The sequence below is a fragment of the Hypanus sabinus genome, chromosome 6 (assembly GCF_030144855.1).
Source record: "Hypanus sabinus isolate sHypSab1 chromosome 6, sHypSab1.hap1, whole genome shotgun sequence".
Taxonomy (NCBI): Eukaryota; Metazoa; Chordata; class Chondrichthyes; order Myliobatiformes; family Dasyatidae; genus Hypanus; species Hypanus sabinus.
In genome coordinates, this window is record NC_082711.1 from 155,452,262 (window position 1) to 155,474,528 (window position 22,267).

The 22,267-nt window shown below is 36.7% G+C and overlaps 1 protein-coding gene across 1 annotated transcript in view; it reads left to right on the forward strand.

The window, feature by feature from the left end:
* The window catches only part of prpf8 (pre-mRNA processing factor 8), a 41,844-nt gene extending 25,599 nt beyond the window's left edge, over positions 1 to 16,245 (forward strand). The window contains exons 27-42 of the mRNA XM_059973254.1: positions 1,608 to 1,777; positions 1,921 to 2,050; positions 2,140 to 2,286; positions 2,607 to 2,767; positions 4,525 to 4,716; positions 5,018 to 5,255; positions 5,847 to 5,975; positions 6,286 to 6,399; positions 6,772 to 6,945; positions 8,490 to 8,683; positions 9,101 to 9,340; positions 10,905 to 11,046; positions 11,930 to 12,070; positions 12,409 to 12,548; positions 14,872 to 15,074; positions 15,802 to 16,245. Coding sequence (XP_059829237.1) covers positions 1,608 to 1,777; positions 1,921 to 2,050; positions 2,140 to 2,286; positions 2,607 to 2,767; positions 4,525 to 4,716; positions 5,018 to 5,255; positions 5,847 to 5,975; positions 6,286 to 6,399; positions 6,772 to 6,945; positions 8,490 to 8,683; positions 9,101 to 9,340; positions 10,905 to 11,046; positions 11,930 to 12,070; positions 12,409 to 12,548; positions 14,872 to 15,074; positions 15,802 to 15,956 — 2,670 coding nt within the window. The 3' untranslated portion in view covers positions 15,957 to 16,245. The remainder of the gene's footprint in view (positions 1 to 1,607; positions 1,778 to 1,920; positions 2,051 to 2,139; positions 2,287 to 2,606; positions 2,768 to 4,524; positions 4,717 to 5,017; positions 5,256 to 5,846; positions 5,976 to 6,285; positions 6,400 to 6,771; positions 6,946 to 8,489; positions 8,684 to 9,100; positions 9,341 to 10,904; positions 11,047 to 11,929; positions 12,071 to 12,408; positions 12,549 to 14,871; positions 15,075 to 15,801) is intronic.
* The last annotated feature ends 6,022 nt before the right edge of the window (positions 16,246 to 22,267 follow it).

Consider the following 22,267-nt stretch of genomic DNA (forward strand, 5'->3'; position numbering starts at 1 on the left):
AGAGGATCTTTGCTGCCTGGCCTGCTGTGTTTACTCTAATGAGAAACTATAAGCTTCAATATTTTGCTCCAAAAGCACATTTGTGGATGGGTCCTGCCATTTTTGCACTGTGTCTGAAGGTTTTATGTCATAGTATTTGGAATTACACCAAATTGAATATTTTGCTTGAGGGATTGCTGATTAATCTGGTGAAGTTTAAACAGTATATATTTGAACCAAAGAAATGACTATACTTGATTTCTGATTTATGCTATAACCAAGCCATAGCGGTAGTGATAAGTGGTCATGACACAATCGTCATACCTCTATATAGTGATGAGAAAAATTACCCAGAATTCATATTTCTGAAAGGGGATAAAAAGTTTAGATTTGCTTATGCCTTGTAAGAATAAGGTCATTGCAGTCAGTTATACTGTTCCATAGTTCTTCGCCTCTGATTGCAAGATAAGATATGGGAGGCGAATGACAGTTCACCTGAAAAACTGTCTTCCATTTGAGATTCCCTACCACATTTATGTAGTGCCAGAAGGATTTGATTTGGTAAAGAAATAACAAGAGACAGATGCCTAGAGTTAAAGCTTGGAATTGATTAAATTATAAGGAGATTTAACAAATTTTGTTCCTAGAAAATTATAAAATCTATAATTTAATGACCATTGCTTTAGTATTTTCTATTTTTTCTTCTTTCATGTGCACAGGGATAGTTGCTGAACTTAGCCTAAGACAGGCCAGTGGAATTATTACAAAATTAACAATTTTAGAGCGCACATAAGTAGTCCAAATTCACTCTTTTTTTTAAACGTTTCAATGAGATAGATGAGCTTTGTGCAATGATATCAGCTTCTCAACATCAGAGTGAATGTCACTTGGAAGGAGTCTCAGATCCACATGTTCAGTAATTTGAAGTCTGTTTTGTTGCTTTGAACGAAACTGTGCTCCATTAAGCATGATGTTGGAAAGGCAATAAAGAACATTTTCACCCTTTTCCACAGTGCAGGATAGTGTTCAGAGATATCTTTCTGCAACCAAAAGGAATGGTTTTTTAAAACATCGGCTTCAGCATAGTCATTCTGTAGCAAGATCATATTTTCATTCTTCCTGTTAATTTCTCATTACAAGTGTTGTTCAGGAATGGATTTATTACTCAATTTGAAATTTGAGTCGAGGCAAACCTGAAATCACTGACATAACTTTTTGCAGCTCACCCACCTGGACACAGTATACTTGAAGATCGTCATCTGGTATTTTTCTTGTAACTCAGAGAGGCTTGGAAATTGAGAAAGGTCACAATGACTAATGTTGCACATAAATAAGGTTAACTTGGGCAGAAATGTGGAGACAACTGATTTGACTTTGATAAGATTTACATAATTTCTTTGCAATTGAAGATTAATTTGTGAATAATTCTGACAAATAAACAATGTCATGCCTAATGTTTTGAGTTGATTTCTGAATGAAGTATTCGAGTCTTCAAAGAATTTCATCACTGTTTCAAAAGCGCATAAAAGCGTCTCAGGCCGTTAATTTTTGAGAGTATTGAGTATTAATAGTAAGAAAAATGCAGACTGTGTTGAAAAGTAAGTGTAATTAAGATGTGGTGTTCACAGGTGTTGAAGCAGAACCCTTTTTGGTGGACCCATCAAAGACATGATGGCAAGCTATGGAACTTGAACAACTATCGCACTGACATGATCCAAGCACTAGGTGGCGTTGAAGGCATTCTGGAACACACTCTCTTCAAGGGAACTTACTTTCCTACATGGGAGGGTTTATTCTGGTATATCTTTTTCTTTAAAGCTCTATTGTTTAATATATATGTTTGAGATGCATTGCCATCTACTATGCTGAGAAAATGATACTGCTGTATATTTGTAACTTAAATATGAATGCTTAATTTCAAAAAAAAAATTGTACTTGTAGGGAGAAGGCAAGTGGCTTTGAGGAATCCATGAAATGGAAGAAACTGACTAACGCTCAACGATCTGGTTTGAATCAGATTCCCAACAGAAGATTCACTCTTTGGTGGTCACCAACCATCAACAGAGCTAACGTAAGTATCTGTGATTTATTTTGAATCAGTGACATTTATTTATGAAATGAGTTTCCAGAAATGAACTTCGAGTGTTTTTCCGTCTTCAGGTTTACGTAGGTTTCCAGGTGCAGTTAGATTTGACAGGAATTTTTATGCATGGCAAAATACCCACCCTCAAGATTTCCTTGATCCAGATCTTCAGAGCCCATTTGTGGCAAAAGATTCATGAGAGCATTGTTATGGATCTCTGTCAGGTCAGTGTTCAGACTCTACTTAAGTCTTATGATACTTGAATTGTTTGAAATCCGGTTGAAGGAAGAATGAATGGAAAGTGCCGTAGAAGAACTGGAAGTAAATTTTAGAATTAACTGAATACAACAGAGAAAATTGAAGAGGGTTGAAATTTTATCGCATCTGATGTAAATAATATATTTTCTTTTAATACAATTGAGCTTGGAAATAAAACAGAAGTTTTTAATTTGAAAAATGTGACCCTAATGTTCAAACTTAACCTTGCTTTCAACTTTCTGGAGAGCTGCTTAATCAATAAATCTGTGAAAACTATTATTTGTAGGTCTTTGATCAAGAGTTGGATGCTTTGGAGATTGAGACTGTGCAGAAAGAAACCATCCACCCCAGAAAGTCATACAAAATGAACTCCTCCTGTGCTGATATACTGCTGTTTGCTTCATACAAGTGGAACGTTTCCAGACCATCACTACTTGCTGACTCAAAGTGAGTTCATTCTACCATTTTAGTAACATTTAAATAGAAATGGCCCTTTCTTCTCTAAAGCCTCTTCTGCCATAAATTGAGATTGTGGTTGTTCAGTGAGCTAATTCTATTTATCTTCTCTGTTTCCTTATTTTTCACTGCCCTTGCTTAACAAGATTATTAATCTCTGATTTAAAATCAACAACTGAACCAAGTCCTATTGCCACCATCTTTTTTGCATGGTAACATTTCTTTCTTCATTCCTGAAAGATCTGGCTTTAAATTTTAACCATGCTCCCTTGGAGAAACAGATTTTATGTGGATAAAAATTTCCTTCTTAATAGATTGAGATATCTTTAAGACACCCCTTAGTCTTACAAATTTTTGAATGTTTTCTTTTTAATCTCTAGTAACTTAACCTTTGGAACCCAAGTATCATCTTGGTAAATACATGTTGGTACCCAGCAAGGCCATTGTATCCCACCTAAATTGTGGTACTTGTTCAGAGCTGCTTTTAGTGCTGAGCAGCTGAGGCATAATTGATAGCTTGGTGTATTCCAGTCTTCTAGGAAGCCAATATACTGTAACATTCCTTGATTTATTTTTGTACATGGAAGTTTTTCAATTATTGGATGCTTGCACATGAAAACCCCTGGTTTCCTTGGCTGCATAAGTTTAGGGAAAACACTCTCCGGTCCCACCAAACTCATGAGATTGAGACTGCTCTTCCACCCCAAACTCTGGTTTGTGAGGATACTGTGTAATTTGCTACCCTGTTACAAATTAGTGCCACGAAATAACAGACAGTACACTGCATATGATTAAAGGAATTATATTTATGCATTTTAACTTCACTAAAGGGTTAGTAAAGAAAAATAAAAAGAGGGGCCCATTTTAATTAAACAGTCAAATGTGCACAAGTTGGAGCTCATCTTGAACTTCTGCCACTCATGCACTGAGCCCTAGGTCAGTGTGAAAGCACACACCACCTTCCGAACATCACTCACAATCCATCTCAAACAAATGTGTCATCTCCTGGATCGTAAGCTACGACCAGTTCTCCCCAGCATCTTCTCTCTTCATCTCCTCTTGAACAAAAGCCCAAGACCAACTTTGTTATCCCTCACCTAGAAAACCTCCTGCTAATTGGATGGCACACATTCCACATCATCCCTTATCTTCAACAATAACCCAAACGGGCTGAAAGCAGAACAAATTGCTCTCACAGAACTGCTAAATGAAATACCTACATCATAATAGTAAACATGTGAACCAGGACATTACACAGATATTGTAGTTACACTTCAATTGCATCAAGGCTGCCAAGTTGACTATGGTGCATGTATTTTTCTTATTATCTTGAATTAAGTTGTATATAGTAGCAGGGATGGAGATACTTCCCTACCAGGATGTGTAAGGTAGTCCTACCCTCCACTAGCCTGCAGGCCAGCCTTGGGCAAGGTGTAGCATCTGCTTAACCCTCTGATCAAGGTCACGTGAAGCCATGGGACCAGATGGCGGATGGTCGTATGAGCAGCTGGTGCATGTCACAAGTCTTGGTATGTGACCATTGACACCAATCTCTGAGGAATAGTGATAATGGCTGGGGTCACCTGTCTTGTAAAGACACTGCCCAGAAGAAGGCAATGGCAAACCACTTCTGTAGAAAAGTTTGCCAGGAACAATCATGGTCGAGAGACCATGATGGCCCACGTCATATGAGATGGCACGTAACGATGGTGATGAAAGTAATATTTCCTGTTTCCTATTTCTTTTAGAGATGTAATGGACAGCACAACTACTCAGAAATACTGGATAGATATTCAGTTGCGATGGGGTGACTATGACTCTCATGATATTGAGAGATATGCCAGGGCCAAGTTCTTGGACTATACAACTGATAACATGAGTATCTACCCATCCCCAACTGGTGTATTGATTGCCATTGATCTTGCCTATAACTTGCACAGGTATGTATTCAGAGTGGTGTGCAACAAAATGTATCCTAAAGGGTAAAAGTGTAGCTATGTAATTATTCATAATAACTTGCCAATTGAAAGTACTAATGTATAGTACTTAAAAAAAATACAGATATAAACTTTAAAGATATATATAGCAACTATGTAAGTAGGATTTTTTAACTGTTCTAAATTATTTGTCACATCAAGCAAAAATTGTTAAAACATATGTTACTGTATTTCTTTAGAAATATCTATCTTCGAATTTCTTGGGGGGAGAAAAGTAACTCATGCCACTCTTTTCATCTTGCAGTGCTTATGGTAACTGGTTTCCAGGTGCCAAGCCTTTGATCCAACAGGCAATGGCAAAGATCATGAAAGCTAATCCAGCTTTGTATGTGTTGAGAGAACGTATTCGAAAGGGTCTACAACTGTACTCTTCTGAACCAACTGAACCTTACCTTTCCTCGCAGAATTATGGTGAACTCTTCTCCAACCAAATCATCTGGTTTGTGGATGATACCAATGTGTATCGAGTCACCATTCATAAGGTAAGAAGTACAGAACTTAAATAAAATTTCAAACGTGAGAAGCACCCAGTCACCATATTTCTCTGTCTATGCTTTTTGTTGCCTCATTAAGGCATTCAGCATTATCAAAAACGACAACACCCCGGATATTCTCTATTTTCTCCTTTTCTGTCAGGTATATGTTACAAATGCCTGCCAACTTATACCAACGGGCTCGAGGAGAGTTCCTTCTCCGCTGTTAAATGGTTGTTGATGGTTCCCTAGGATGATAAGATAGACTCTTGGCCTCACAATCTTACATCATTATGATTTCGCGACTTAATGTCTACAGGCACTGTACTTTCTCTGTTTCTATACCACTTTATTCTGCATTCCGTTATTGCTTTACCTTGTTCTACTTCAATACGCTCTGTAATAATTTGATCTATATGAACAGTATGCAAGACAAGCATACCGTGTCTTTAGTTCATGTGATGATAATATTCCAATTCAACTAAGAGCTTATTCAAATTGAAAAATGTAATTTATATGAAAATAATGACTGCTGTCTTAATTTTTAAACTTTTTTTGCATTATTTTTTTAATATTGATCATGATTCCGTTCTTTTACAGACTTTTGAAGGTAACTTAACAACAAAGCCCATCAATGGAGCCATTTTCATTTTCAACCCCAGGACAGGACAGCTGTTCCTTAAAATTATTCACACCTCAGTTTGGGCTGGGCAGAAACGTTTGGGTCAGGTAATATTTTAATAATGATTTAAACTCCTGCACTTCATGCTTATCTACAAATCACAAAGTTGCACTTTGAATCATTTTAATTTCACTTTTCAGTATAATTGTGGTGGTAAATTACTTTTCGGTCAGTTTTCAGTCCCATGTGACATAGGAGACATATAATTGAATAAACATATTTTGCCATGAAATTTTAAAAAAAAATGTCCAACTTAATCATATTGTGTCATTAGTTTAAATACCTTTTCACAAACATTAATACCTAATCCTGTCCACAATTTTAAGTGTTTACTTAATCTCAATGAATTGTATTCAGTTAGCAAAATGGAAGACTGCTGAAGAAGTGGCTGCTTTAATCCGATCACTTCCAGTTGAAGAGCAACCGAAACAGATCATTGTTACGAGGAAGGGCATGTTGGATCCACTGGAAGTAAGTGAAGTTTTATACTTAGAAGATAACGTGCCTTAAAAGTTGAAATTGGGTAACAAATGGAACATTTAGAATCACAGCTTTATTTAAATCAGAAAGCTATTTAAAAACACAGGAAGTTGAATTCAGACTAAACTGGGTGGAGCAGATGTTTATAAATTTTGTGCCATCTAAGAACCCTATATATAGAGCATCAACTAATAGATCACACAGAACGATGGCTGCAGGATATGTGGCCCTGACTTTTGATAGAGTGCAATTCATAGTTATAAGCAGATTTAAAGAGGAGTTTATAGGTAGTTGAGCAACTTGGAACTCCTATAGCAATGTGTGTTGATTTGTGTTTTAAGTGGGAGATATTTGTTCTTTTAGGTCCATTTGCTGGATTTTCCCAACATTGTGATCAAAGGGTCTGAGCTGCAATTGCCTTTTCAAGCTTGTCTGAAAGTGGAGAAGTTTGGTGATCTAATTTTAAAGGCAACTGAACCACAAATGGTGTTGTTTAACCTCTATGATGACTGGCTGAAGACCATTTCATCCTATACTGTAAGTAGTGTTTTATTCGTTTATGGGAGGAATATCCAATAACTAGGTCATTGAAAGTTCATATTCTCTCACTGAATCTATGAATTTGGCTCCTTCCTTGCCCTGAGTGAATTGTTGTGCATCATAATATACAAAAGTACTTGACACATTCTACAAATTTACATTTTAAGAACATCCAGGAAATAATAAATATGGCATTTAAACTTTAGAACTCTTAAAGGTATATTGCAAATTTCTTTGGTAAAGAAATCAACTTCAATACAAAACAAAGCCTAAACTTTCACCAACTTTTCCTGGTTATAAAATACTCATTGCTATCTTCCACTCTTGCTTCCAGTCTTCTCTGCTACGTATCACTTCCAGCTACATAATGTTGCAGATTAATGTCTCTCTTTCCCATTTTTGATAAATCCCTGGTAGAGACTTCATCATCTTAAACTGAACTTACTATGTGTTCTTGAATATTATACTTGTAATTCATGGTAAAGTATATTAAAAAAACAGCTGTAGTCTGTTTTCCTTCAACCCCTCTAAATCTCAATATCATTGATTTATAAATTCTTAAGCTCACATTCATTATGATTCATTTTAAATTTAATCTGACTTGGTGTCATCTCTACCAAATGTAGTCAATCTTCTCTTCCACTACCAGTTTGATTGGAATAGTTTACTCCTTATTTCTCATCCCTGTTCTTCGCCTTTTGTTTTCTGCTCTTTTTTTTTGTTTACTTTAACTCTTAGTAATTCAGAAGTTCTTTCCTTCTCCCCTCTATCACAGCAGCAAGCTCTTTCTTAGATTTGAATCTTCGTAATCCCACTGTCTACTCGATTAGGAATTTACTGCATTTGTATTTCCTGGTGATGCATTTCCAAGGTGATTAAAGAATTATTTTGTAGTTACAGGAATTAATATTTACACTTGTGTGTTTGTGTTTTACTTATGAATACATATTGATATAATGTGGTAATACACAGATTGTATGTTCGTAAATGAGGTGGCTTTTCTAAACCAGTATCAACTGGAAATTTAAAATTAGACTGATATTGTTAGCTGGACAAACCCATTGCCATCTTTAAATATAAATCAAACTGCTGTGGAGTTCATAAATATATGTTCACCTGGTGCATTTTTAGAAATTATGTTTGGGAAAGTTCACGCACCTGTGTCTCCCAGATGAATGTAGACCTATGCAAGCGGAGCAAAAGAGAAAAAAAAACCTAAGTTTTGTGGGAGCAAGTGGCAAGAAGGTAGCTTAAAAGCTGGAAGACTTACATAATGTGCCATGCTCTCTTTTATTGTGGCAAAGCTTCTAGTTCAGAGTATTATCTGTCTTGGCTTCTTTATATGAATTTATTGATCAGTCTGATTTGGGGGACTTGTGATTTACTGTTAGTACATAGCAATTGGAAAGCCAGAAGAGTCTACAGCATACATGCATGCAAATATTTTGGCTAAATGGATAAATTTTAAATTTACTTGGATATTTCAGTAGGCTGAGATACACCTCTTCCCTTTATTTCTCCTTATGGTGCTGGGTTTATAGGCATTCTCTCGACTGATTTTGATTCTTCGAGCACTCCACGTGAATAATGATCGTGCAAAAGTAATCCTGAAACCTGACAAAACTACAATAACAGAGCCTCATCATATCTGGCCAACACTTACTGATGAAGAATGGATCAAAGTGGAAGTACAGTTGAAAGATCTCATTCTGGCTGATTATGGCAAGAAAAACAAGTGAGTAATTGCTTAAAAAATGCAACTGAGGAGAAAACCATGTTTTTGATCACACTATTCACTTGAAATCCATTCAGGGTTACTTATGAAGAAATGTGTACTATCTTGTAGTTTGAGGCACTTAAAATCTGATTTATTTTTCAAACTTGCTTGACTGCCTTAAATTGCAGGCTGTCCCCAAGTAACAAACAGGTTCTGTTGTAGATGTCCCATCTGTTAATTTTGTCAGTAAATAGAAAATTCAGTGGATATGGTAACCATACCTCCACAGTAAATAATGAATGATATCAAAGTGCATGAAACTATGAAGAAAAAATTGGATTGGATGTGGCTAGGCTTATTGACTGAAGTTTTATCTTGCACTTGGATTCTACGAATTGTCCATTATATTCATTTAATAATTGTTTTGAATTCTAGTGTAAATGTGGCATCGCTAACTCAGTCTGAGATTCGTGATATTATCTTGGGAATGGAGATTTCTGCACCCTCTCAACAGAGGCAACAGATTGCTGAAATTGAAAAGCAGACCAAAGAGCAGTCTCAGCTAACAGCCACACAGACCCGTACTGTGAATAAGCACGGTGATGAGATCATCACTTCAACAACCAGCAACTATGAAACCCAAACCTTCTCATCCAAAACTGAGTGGAGAGTCAGGTACAGTTTTTTCTATGTTTAGCACTATCAAACTCAGTTCATATTTTAAATTGAATTGCTTCCTCATTCCCTGACATTGTAATCTGAAGCTGTTGTGTTTAGGGCTTTTTATCCTTGGCATTTGCTTTATTACTTGTTATACAGTAATATACAAAAGTGTTAGGCACCTAGTTTTTTTTATATATGGTTTCAAATGATATGGCCTCCACAAAGTCCTGATCTCAACATTATTGAGGCTGTCTGGGATAACCTAGAGAGACAGAAGCAAGTAAGACAGACAAGGTCTATAGAACCGTGGTAGGTTCTCTAAGATGCTTGGAACAATCTCCAAACCAATTTTCTTTAAAAAATCTGCATGACAGTGCATTGATGCAGTTTTAAAGGCAAAGGGTGGTCACACCAAATACTGATTTGATTTAGTTTTTTTTTACTGTTTATTGCTCTTTAATTTTTTTGATATTTAGAAACTTCTCATTTCTCTATTTTTAAAGCATCCTCACTTTACAAACTTTACTTTTACATGTGCTTAAGACTTTTGCATAGTTCTGTATCTGGAAGCAATTTTAGAATACATAAATATACCAGCTTAGAATGTTCTAAACAGTATCCTTTTAAAACCTTAAACTGATCAATTCTGAATTGCTGAAAAATTCTAATCATTACTGAATTGGAGGCCAAGGATTAAAGACCCATTTATGATTATTAGGTACAGACATAACGTTGGGTACATAATGTAGAAATCTGTATGAGTTAACCTTGAGACATATCTGCAAAATTCACTTTCACTCAGGGCAACCCAATCATATTGTGTTTTATGCAAAGTAGGATTATGTTGCAAGTCTTGAAGTTAAGATGTGGGTTAGCACAATATTTTCCAAGTTTTAAATATCTTACTATTTTATGAAACAGTGCAGTTTACATTAATTGCTTCTTATCATCTGATATTTTTCTCTCTCTATGAATTAGACAGGACAACACATTGGGAGCTAATGAAGCTAGTTTCCTTCAAAGTTTCAGTGTTAACAATAACTTTAAATAACATTTTCGTCCTGATTTTTGCTTTCCCATTAAAATATGCTGCACTGTGTTAAGTTTTAACAAGCCCAATGCTTACTGAAAAATGTGATTACTACACAGTGTAAATCCTTCAATAGCTATTTGGCTAACTTATCAATATGCTACTAATCATTAAATGGAGAAAAGATTGTTGACTTTTCCCCTTACTAGGAATACTGTATAAATACTTGTGTTAATAATTTAGAATAACAATTGAATTGTCTCTTTTCAAACCTGCTCAAGTCAGTGAAGTTAAATAATTCAGTATTCCACTTAATAGTTGAAATGGTACAACTGTGTAATCCAGAATATTTAGGAGCAAACTGTTTGGGAATTAGAACAATGACATAACCTGAATTCAGATTTTCTAAATAGGGTACTTTTTCAGTGCAATTAAAATGAGTAAATATGCGCAGGTGTAAAATTCTACAGTTATATAATTGCTAGACGATCCAATCTTTAATGGGGACAGTTGTGTTCCATGCTTATGTGTATTTATTCTGTACAGGGCAATATCTGCTGCCAACCTTCATCTTCGAACCAATCACATTTATGTTTCCTCTGATGATATCAAAGAGACCGGCTATACCTACATCCTGCCCAAGAATGTGCTAAAGAAATTCATCTGCATTTCAGATTTGAGAGCACAGGTAAACTACCCCTGCAGTATAAGAACATGTTTCATTATATTGGCCTAATGAAAATATATATTGCCTTAATTTCTTAAAAGCTTAACTTGAATTGGAAAATTGCATGAAATACTTAGACTATATGTTGCAAATTTTACCGCAGAACATATAAAAACCATGAGATTAAAGATTTTTCAAACTGATTGGCTAGCAATTTCTGTCACAACCCTATAAAGAATGATAATTTGTTTTTGTTAATATTTTTGGTCACGGTGGCTATATAGTGGTAAAAACAATTGTCTCAGTATGATGCTGAGCAATGGATACTAGAAAGAAAGTACATTTGTGATACAGATTTAAGTTAAAAGGTGTTTCCAAAAATGATGATATTTCAGTGGTTAAATTATCATATTTATATTATCAAATCATAGCAATTTGTCTGCAATGACTATTTCCATGAGAACTGTACAAAATGTCCAAAAATATCAACGTTATGTAATCACATAGCTTGAATACAAACCAGTTAGTTTTCTGACTGCATGTTCCACTAGAATTAATTGCGATAATTGTCAAGAACTAATTTTGATTTATTTCCATCAGCTGCTTGAAGTATTTTCCACTTGTGTTACTGTCAGCAGCGATCACTTAAGCTGACCATATAACAAACCATAAATTGATATGGGGATAGGACAAAAATTGTGCTTTGTTGTTGCAATTCATTTATGTTAAAGTAGAATTGGAATATAAAGTGATTATTAGGTCCTTCAGTAGTGCAAGGAGAAGGATGAGTTTAATCTGAGTATTATTTTAGGAATTGACCAAGCTTAATGCAATGTAAATATTAATTTGAATTTTCAAAATAATTTACAATTGAGGCAATTACAGTAAAACAATTCTTTTATAGATTGCTGGGTATCTGTATGGTGTGAGTCCTCCAGATAACCCCCAGGTGAAGGAAATCAGATGCATCGTAATGGTACCACAGTGGGGAACCCATCAGACTGTGCATCTGCCTAATCAGCTACCGCAGCATGAATACCTGAAGGTACAAGACATTCATTGATTTAATGTAATGTATGTTATACGGATGTTATATAAGTATTGATTCAGCTTTTATTACTGAACTGTTAATATATTCTATACATCAAATTATACACCTGTCTAAGTTTGTCTTCATGCTAAGTTTTAAATGGGTCTCTCAAGTAATATTATCATTCGGGTTTGATTATTGTTCCTTTGTGATGTATCTGCATATGAATTAGCCATCAGGTAAATGATCATTCAATTGAGAGAATTTAAAATCTTTTAATTAGATACTCTCTCTGTTAAGGTGAAAACTGCGTTTGATTAGCATGGTATATTAATTTGAAAATATCTCTTTAGGAAATGGAGCCTCTTGGCTGGATTCACACCCAACCAAATGAGTCTCCTCAGTTGTCGCCACAAGATGTCACCACCCATGCAAAAGTAATGGCTGACAACCCATCCTGGGATGGAGAAAAGACCATCATTATAACATGCAGGTAAAAAGGATAGAATTTCTTGGGCACCTTGAATGATCAAAGCAGAGGTGATTTTGTCTATATCTGTGTCCGGTGTAGATTGGGGCATAGCAAATAATTCACATAGAAGATGTGTAAATACTGATGCCAACATAATTACAGAATGGTAACATTTTCATGCTCAGTGCTTGTTGCGTCCAGCAGGATCCAAGCTTGTTTTTATGTCTATGACTTCATAATGTTACAAGTCCGGCAACAATGAATATAGAATTGAGTCAGGTTTTATAAACAAATAAACATTTATTAATGTTTATTTATGAAAAGTAAACAATCGACTAACTTAACCGGAAGTTAACTGCTATACGGCAACTCTGGAACAGTTCTTAAAGTGGTAAATGCGAACACAATCTTAAAAAGTGGTAAATATGAAAGTCCAAGTGATTTATACAGTCAATTAGGAGAGACTTTCCTGAAGTAACGAATTCCTCGACAATGTGACATTACTGCTGATCCCAGCCGAAATATGCCTTGTCCAAAGGATTCACGACAAAGGAAATGAAAATGGCTTAAAGGAAATTACCTTTTTCTTGGCAAATGAACACTGCACAACCCTTTCTACTCTTACAGGCAGGGGTTATCTCAGATGCAAGTCACTATTTCCTGAACGAAGATTCAATGTAGATTCAATTCAATTCGATCCTGTATAAACCGCCAAATGAAACCAACTTTACTGGATCCTTCAGGTTCCCGTACTTTGGTAAAGTCTTAGCTCTCCAATACTTAGACTTTAAAATTAAGTCAAAGATACATCAAACAAAGCTGGCAGCAATTGGCGAAACTGCCGGCACAGTGATTCTGTACCTTACAATAGAAAGTAAAACTCTAAAATGAAACTGCGTCATGAGACAAATACGCAGCATAACGGAGTTACTGACGAATTAGACGATGACTCAACTCAAAACTCCTGCGTCACAACAGGCTTTCCCGTTTTATACCTGTTGGAATATGTCATCATGTGACCTCACACTGGCGGGAAATTACATCACCCCGCCATCACAAGAGCATTACATTAATGCTTACAAGATACTCAATTACATCATGGTCATAAGATAGTCACAAGATACCCACGGGGTATATAACAATACCATGTTGATTTTCTGCAGCTAGACTCATGAAAACAAATCTCAAGGGTTTGCATATGGTATATAATTGGTAGTAAGTTTACTTTGAACTTTAAACCATTGGAAAATTTCTGCAAACAATAGTAAATTCATTCCACTAATGTTTAATTTCATTGCCCATTTTGGATATATAATTTAGTGGTGTGTGCAGATCTATTTTCTTGAATGACTTCATGGCATCAGTCTAAGTTAGGAACTTCTTCAAAATTAACATTCTTCAATATGCTTTTCCTAATGTACATGAGTAATACAAGCTCATCCTTCAGGGTTCGATTGGTTTATGCTTTTTATTTCTGTGAGAATGGCAGAAAGTTTCACAACAAATATTTATAAACTAGTGTATTTTCCAGATTATGCTCCCACTGAATGTTCTGTTTCACAGTGCAGTGATTGGATGAAACCAAAACGTTTGAATATTCCTTTTAGTTACAGTGTTGAATTAGAAGTTGAGCAATTTACAGTGAAATTGTTCAAAAAGTGTTCAGTACTTTAAATCATATTAAAAATCATAATGATCAAATGGAATGCAACATTTAAAGCTCTTGCATCTGCTTTTTTTTAAGTAAGCTAGATGTACTTCTTATAGACCATTGAATGCATTTACTTTCAAAAGACACATAATAAAACAACACTTTAAGGTTATAAATTATTATTGACAAATACTTAAGTGTAATTGTTGTCATACCCTTTTCACCAACGAAGCCTTTAAATCTGACCCAGTTACCCACTTAGAAGTTTTAAAAAAAAATCTTGTCATTATTTATTTATTTAGTGATACAGCACGGGACCAGCTCTTCTGGCTCAATGAGCTATACTGCCCAGCAACCCACCTATTTTACACTAGCCTAATCACAGTAGAATTTGCAGTGATTACTTAGCCTACTCATCTCTGGACTGTGGGAGGAACCCGGAGAACCCAGAGGAGACCAGCGTGGTCACGGGAAGAACATACAAACTCCTTACAAACTGTGCCAGAATTGAACTTCAAGGCCCCAAGCTGTAATAGCATTGTGCTAGCTGCTATGCTACCATGGCACCTGAAGTTTCAGTTTGACTGGATTTTTTCAACGTGTTACAAAGTTAATTAAAAATAAAAGAAAATTACTGTGGCTTTATAAACATCTGTACATATTTTTGGTTCTAAATGCGTTGTTGTTCTTCAGTTTTACTCCAGGTTCTTGTACGCTGACTGCATACAAGCTCACTCCAAGTGGTTATGAGTGGGGTAGACAGAACACAGACAAAGGCAATAACCCCAAAGGATATCTGCCCTCACACTATGAAAGAGTGCAGATGTTGTTATCAGATAGATTCCTTGGTTTCTTCATGGTACCCGGGCAGAGTTCCTGGAACTACAACTTCATGGGTAAATACCTTATGATTTTAATTGTATTTATTCCATTTCTCAATCACAATGGCAAAAAAGGAAGTTGTCATCAACCCGTGAAGTAGATCATCTTTAATGTCCATTTATGCCAAATGTGCCATTGATCAGCGATTGGAAAATGGAAGTTTGAAGTGATAAAGCTTATTCGCAATATATTCATGAAGCAAGCTTTCACTCTGTTCTTACTTGCCAGCTCATTTTGTTCTTTCTTGAAGTGATTGACTGATAAGGTACAATGCATTATAATCCTTTGCAAGATTGCAACATGTTCAATTCGTGGAACAGTCTGGTTTATGGGTTGTAAAAAAAAGTTGATTATATTGTACTAATAGGTTATGCATTTTGAAATTACATTCAGACTTATTAATTCCAGCTTTCTGTTGCATGTCAATCTTTATTTAAACGCTATGCTAAACAAGTAGTTAGTAGAAGCATCAATTCTGATACTTCATTTCTTGCTCTATAACCTTCTTGTGATTATTGAAGTCAAATAGTAACTGGTGTTGGTAGAACTCAGTTCTATTGCAAACTTGAGAAAAGCCCAATGGTTATTATTTGAGCTCGTGTTTCATTGTTAGGCTATGATCCTGACAGCCAAACTTGTCTTTATGATTTAACATTGTTTAAGTGGTCAAATAATTTGTGTAGAGACTTATTTTGATTTTTGACTGAAGCATTGCAACTTAAATATTTTACTTTTAATTAGGTGTACGGCATGATCCCAATATGAAATACGAGCTGCATTTGGCCAACCCTAAAGAATTCTACCATGAAGTTCACAGACCATCTCACTTTCTGAACTTTGCTTCGCTGCAAGAGGGCGAGATCTACAATGCAGACAGAGAAGACATGTACTCCTAGAAAGTCACGCATTTATCATTGAAATTGTGTACTGTTGATATTCAACAAATAAATTTTAATTCTCATGACCTCTGTTAAATTTCAGATTTTGTTCATAGTACAAGTTCAACCCACATTTTGTGATAATCTGTGAGATGGTAATTTTGTGTTATTATGCCCCTTTAACTGTGGCACCTACAAAGTGAAAATTGAGCTACTTAAAACATTTATCTGTATTAAAACTGAATTTTCTTGTGCAATGATGTGTAGAGTTTAGAAATGCTGGATTAAAGTTTAAATTTTTAACTAAGCTCAAAACTGATTGTTTGAATTTTATAATATCTGATGAACACAAATGTTTTAGAAGTAAAATATGCATCTTAATCTAATTTCATCAAAATTTCGCTTCATTCAGTAAGATTGGGGAAGTATATGTGTGTGAAAGGTTCAAAAGGTATTTTAGATCACAGTGAGGCCATAATTGTTGCCGTGGTAGGTATTCCCATAGATAATGGAGCTACTCAGTTACATGATCTGCAGGTGTTGAATGTCCTAAAAGTTTGTAACAAAATGAGAGCAATGTATGTGCAGATCTTCCAATCTATTAGGCACAATTCCATTCTAATATCTTGTGGAAGACTCCTAGTGATGCTAAATATGAATCGGCCACTTTCCGAACTATGTCTTCAGGAATGGTCATTCTGGCATGCTATTCTCGCTTCCTTTCCTACCTGTCTTCAGCCAACAAAATGTATTTAAATTTTTGGGGTAAAAGAAACTGTTTGTTTTTGAAATGGTTATTCTGCCTTTTTAGTTCCTGTACACAACATTGTATTGTAGTGTTGTCAGGCCGGCTTACATTTCTCCATAGTTCCCTGTTCAACACTTCAAAGCAGGAAGAATGGTATGTATAAGCTGACAAACGCCATAAGTTTAAAGCATGTTCTCAATTAATAAGCTTAGTAGCTAAGAAGTTGGGTGTTTTTGCAAAATTCACTGTTCTGGAAAATATAAATAATTCTTCATTTTGTTTAATAAGAATATGTTTATTCTATATAATGGTAACAATATAAATGAATGCAATAATTGTGAAGAATAGCTTGTTAATTTTTCTCACAATCTAGTTACTAAGAAAAGTAGTTATAAAGGGGTTTGGGCCTGAACATTGACTGTTGCTTTTGCCTGGATGCTGCCTGATTGATTGGTTCAGTGTTACTAGTACTGCATTTTAATTTTAAGATTTTCTGCAACTGCAGTTTTATTTATAAGCACTGCTGTGACAGGCCCTCTGCCCCAGACACTGAGGCATACAAAGTACTGAGAAAGCTAAGGGGCCACTTGCAAAGCAGATGTGCTGAGAATGGAATTTGACTAAATTTGCATTTAATCAGCATCCAATACACTTTAGGATATCTTTGGGTATTGTAGCCTACTAAATTTTTTTAAATGCATAACCACTAGTTGAGGAAAGAGCGGCCAGGTTGATCAGTAAAGTACTCATAATCACATTTATGATTTTAAAAGAATGAGGTTAAAACTTGTTTATGGGATAAATATTGTCTGAGGACTTTTAAGGGTTAGTCCATGCTCTTTATGGATGTGTTTGATGCTAGATAAGAGGGCAGGCATGCTGAATATCTTCACTTTTGACAGTGCAACAGTCTTATGGTGAAGCTCTATATAGTGCTCATATTTCAGACGGGACTAGAGATGTGACATCTGTTCACAGAATGACAAGGACATGGAACTGACTACCACATAACATATGGTAGTGGTTGTAAATTGCATGAATGTTGGATAGCATTCAAGTGGGTGACAAAACTGCAGAATGAAGTCTTTATGAACTAACTTGAACAAAATGGAAAGTAGATGTGCACAGTGGTACAAATCAGATTGATGAAATCTCTTTTTGTGCTGTAAGTATGTAAATTATCACAGTAGTAGAATCACAGAAATTTGCACCATAAGTTATTCAACCCAGTGTGTCCATGGCAGCTGGAGGAGAGCTGAAGAAACTAATAACATTTTCACATTTTTCTTGTTAAAAGTAATGAGGGTTTTTGCCCCCCACTTTACTCGCGAATGACCTATGGTGTGTGTCTCAAATAGACTCTGACAACTTCATCCAGCCAAGCTTGGTGCCACCACTCCTACTGACAGGAGAAGGCAAAGGCGGGTTACTGGCGCCTTAAAACCAGTGGCTTTGAGCAGATGGGACTCATCAACTGTGCGAGGCAGCACATCTAGGAGAAAGAAACTCTGATATCAAACCTCTGCTGCCTTGTGGCTATACCACTAATGGGGAAGGTTTCGAGAGTAAACTCTGAGGAAAACTCTGGAGCTGGAGTCCCTAAGGTAGTCCTACATTAAGTTCAAAACTGATCAGCAACTCCTGCGATGCTGCTGGTGCCAAACTACCGGTCTCTGCCGTTCTTTTGGATTCATCAACTGCATGGAAGAGGGGGAGCCTGCAGCATGGACTCCATATGTTGGCCTGGCTTGAGAATTGACTGACGATACCATGACCATAACATCTATGGTCAACCCTGATCAATGGAGGGCCTCAGATGTTTCAGATCTCCTTTTAGCCTCCAATTAAAACACTTAAATCTCCTTTTGGCTCCCAATGTTTCAGATAAAAAAAACTAACAAGGGTCTTGGCAATCTCTCTTCATTATTCCTTATCTTTGAAAATATTCTCTTATTTTTTGTGAAACTGGTGTGCATCAGGTGTTTCTCTAAAGTGATCCATTATTAACAGGTATAATATGCAAACATAGTTCAATATTTGGGCTGCACAGTGGCATAACAGGTAGAGCTGATACCTGGGACCAGTGACCTGGGTTCAATCCAAACCTTCAGTGCTGTCTGTGTGGAATTTGCTTATTCAACCTGTAATCTGCATTTTCACGGGTGTTCTGGTTCCCCCACCACCCAAATTCCAAAGACATGCAGTCGGTTGTTCAGAAACTATTAATGTACCCTAGTGGTAAAAATAATTGGAATATGGAAAGAATTGTTTATAGAGAATATTAACGGAGAATGGGATTACTTTAGGAGGCCTATATATTCCCATGCTGTAAAGAAATACGGAAGTGTTTAAAGAACCTTCTAGAACAATATAAAACTGTTACCTGATGTAGAGTTTCAATCAAAAATGTTGACAATTCCTTTTTTCCTGTAAATGATGTGCAATCTGCTGAATCTCTGCTCCTGATTCTCATGTCTCCTGTGTTAAAAACACATCACATCATATGATGCTCCACAGTTAAAGTCATTGCAGCGTAGGAAGGACAAAGGAATAAAGCATAGTTTCACTTCTCTTCACTTCAACGTCAAATGGGGAAGCAGAACGGTTGGTTTTCATGGTAAATGAGGATTTGGAAAACCTAATATAGAAAGTTGCTTGAACATTGATATCGCCTGACCTGCTGTGTGTTTCCGCCATTTCCTGTTATTGTTTCATGTTTCCAGCATCCCATCTAGTTTACAGAATGGCGCCTCATTTCACAGCAGGATACACTTCCTGTAGAAATGTTGACATACAAGATGCTCGAGGCATAGTTCAGTTTCATTCTAATTTGGAATGACAATTAAGGCAAAGCCATTTTAATGATACATGACACTTCAATTGCATGATACAATTTGCAATGATACAGGTCCAAAGGGATTTGGGCTGTTAAATTAGTTGACTATGATAAATTAGCCAGAGTGGAGATGGCTTTTAAGGCAATCAGACCGTTAATGGGTACACATGATGTTGGAATTTAGAGCCAAAAAAAAGTGCTAAAGGTTCAGGCAGTATCTGGAGGAAAATGGACTGTCGGTGTTTCGGTTTGATACCTCTCATCTAGACTGAAAGATAAAGGCGTGGTCTCCAACATAAAGAGGTGAGAGGAGGGTGGATCCAGGTGAGGAGAGGTGATAGGAGGAGAGAGGCGTGGATTGAGAAATGGAGGCTGGGAGATGATTGGTGGAGGCAACACAAGGTTGAAGATAATGGAATCAGATGGGAAAGAAGGTGGAGCTTGGAATCAAATAAGGGAGGTGGGTAAGCAGATTGGAACCTTAGGGGAAGGGGATCCAATGGGAGGAGTGTCTTGGTATTGGGTATGTGACGGCATAATAGAGGAAATTAAGATGAGGATTGGAATTAATAGGATTGTTCTGGGCACTAACATGGAGTTCATGAGCTGAATTGTCTCCTGTACCATAACATAATATCAAAAGTATATCAAAGTTTTGTGAGACTGTGTACTCAGAGCTCTTCTCAGGAGATGTCACGCAATGTTAGGGAAGTAAAGTAAGTACATGGTTACATTATCTCAAGAAAGGAAAATATTTCCATTAGATGCAGATAATTTCCTGAAGTATACTGAAGAAGACTGAAGATAAAGATACCAAACACAAGCGGTATCTTGAGAAACATGTACAAAATCCTGGAGGAAATCAGCAAGCCAAGCTGTATCTATGGTGGGAAATAAATATTTGGTGTTTCAAATCAAGACTCTTCATCAGGACATTGATGAATAATCAAGATTCAAGAAACGGATCTGCGATAGACACTGGTTTGACCAGAATTGGAATATTGTGTCCATTTCTGGAAAGCCACTCTTTATAAAAGTTGCAGAAGTGCTTTAATAGAATAATTCCAAGGATGAGGGATTTTAGCTAAAGTCTGTTTCCTAGATCAGAAGAAGTTGAGAAGAGATCTCAATGAGTTTATTAGTAGATAAAAGATTCAGGCAGAGCAGAGAAAAACTCTCTGGCAGAAGACTTTTCTTTAGCATTCATTTCAAAAGGACTGGAATATAAAAGTAAGGATGTAATGCTGAGACTTCAAAGGCAACGGCAAGATCAAATTTGGAGTTTTGTGAGCAGTTTTGGGCCCACTACCTAAGAAAGGAAATGCTAGCGCTGGAAAGTGTCTGGAGGAGGTTTACGAATATGATCCTCAGAATAAAAGAGTGAACATATGAGGAATATTTGGTGAATCACTGGAGTTTAAAAGAATTAGATGAATATCTCTTTGAAACCTATTGAATATTGAAAGACCTGGATAAAATGGATGTGGAGAGGATGCTTCTAATTATGGGAGAGTGTCATGGTGCAGTCTCAAAGGACTGGACCCAGGTGCAGAGGAATGGCAGTCTTTCTCTGTCATGGAGGTTGCTGGTACCCACTCAACCCAGAAGTTCACAACTTGAACTAGGAGCAGAGGAATGGCAGGATCCCCAGGAAGGGTCAGAATCAAGAGTTTAGACGTCAGAATAGCAACAGAGCCTCAGAGGAGCGACTGGATAACACCATGAAACAATTCATTCTTTCTGACACAATGACCTTCAGCAAGGCACTGATCCAGATCATAGAATGATTATAAATGATCATAGAATGCCGGAAACATGTGTCATCCCTGATTAACTTGAAAAGATTAAACCAAAAAACACAAGGGCTTAACAACTCTAGTTAAGATATTGATTAGTAAATACAAAAAGACCCTAAAAGCTCAATGCTCTATGGCAAACCACAGGTCTCATGACAGTGCCTCTGCCTCTAAGGCTAGCACCTGACAACCCAGGGAGCTCTGGAGGCAGGTCTGAAAAACGCCAGGCAGAACCTGGAGCTCAACCTGTTCAGGCAGGTCAGAAAAACACATGGCAGACTTGGAGTTTGAGGCAGCAGTGGAAAATCCGGAACAGCTCTGGTGGTCCTGAGGCAGGTCTGAAAGAAACACCAGACAGACCTCTTGGGGGCAGGTCTCATGACACAGAGTCTTAAGACTGGAGGGCACAGGTTCAGAACAGAAGGATGTCCCTTTGAAGAGGAATTTCTTCAGCCAGAGGGTCCTGAATCTGTGGAATTCATTGCCATAAGTGGCTGTGGTGGCCAAGTCAATGGGTAATTTAAAGAGGAGTTTGATAGGTTCTTGATTAATAAGGGCATCTAAGGTTACAATGAGAAGACAGGAAAATGGGTTTGAGAGGTAAAATAAATCAGCCATGATTGAATGATGGAGTGAGATTAATGAGGTTAATGGCCAAATTCTGCTCCTCCATCCTCAAGTCTTATGGTCTAAGGGGCAAGGGCCAGGGGAATGTAAAATTAAATACTTGGGAAACAACACAGAGTTACATAGGTAATGTTCTTTAGCACTAAGTAGTTAGAAAGTGCTGTTCATTGCTGGGTGTGGAATCAATGCGAATAGCATGTAAAAGAGAATCAGCTAAGTACTTGACAGAATTTGCACACCTTTGTGGCTAGAGTATTGAGTGGGACAAGCTGCACTGTTTATGAACTGAGCCAAATGAATTTGGTTGGTCAAGTGGCGTCCT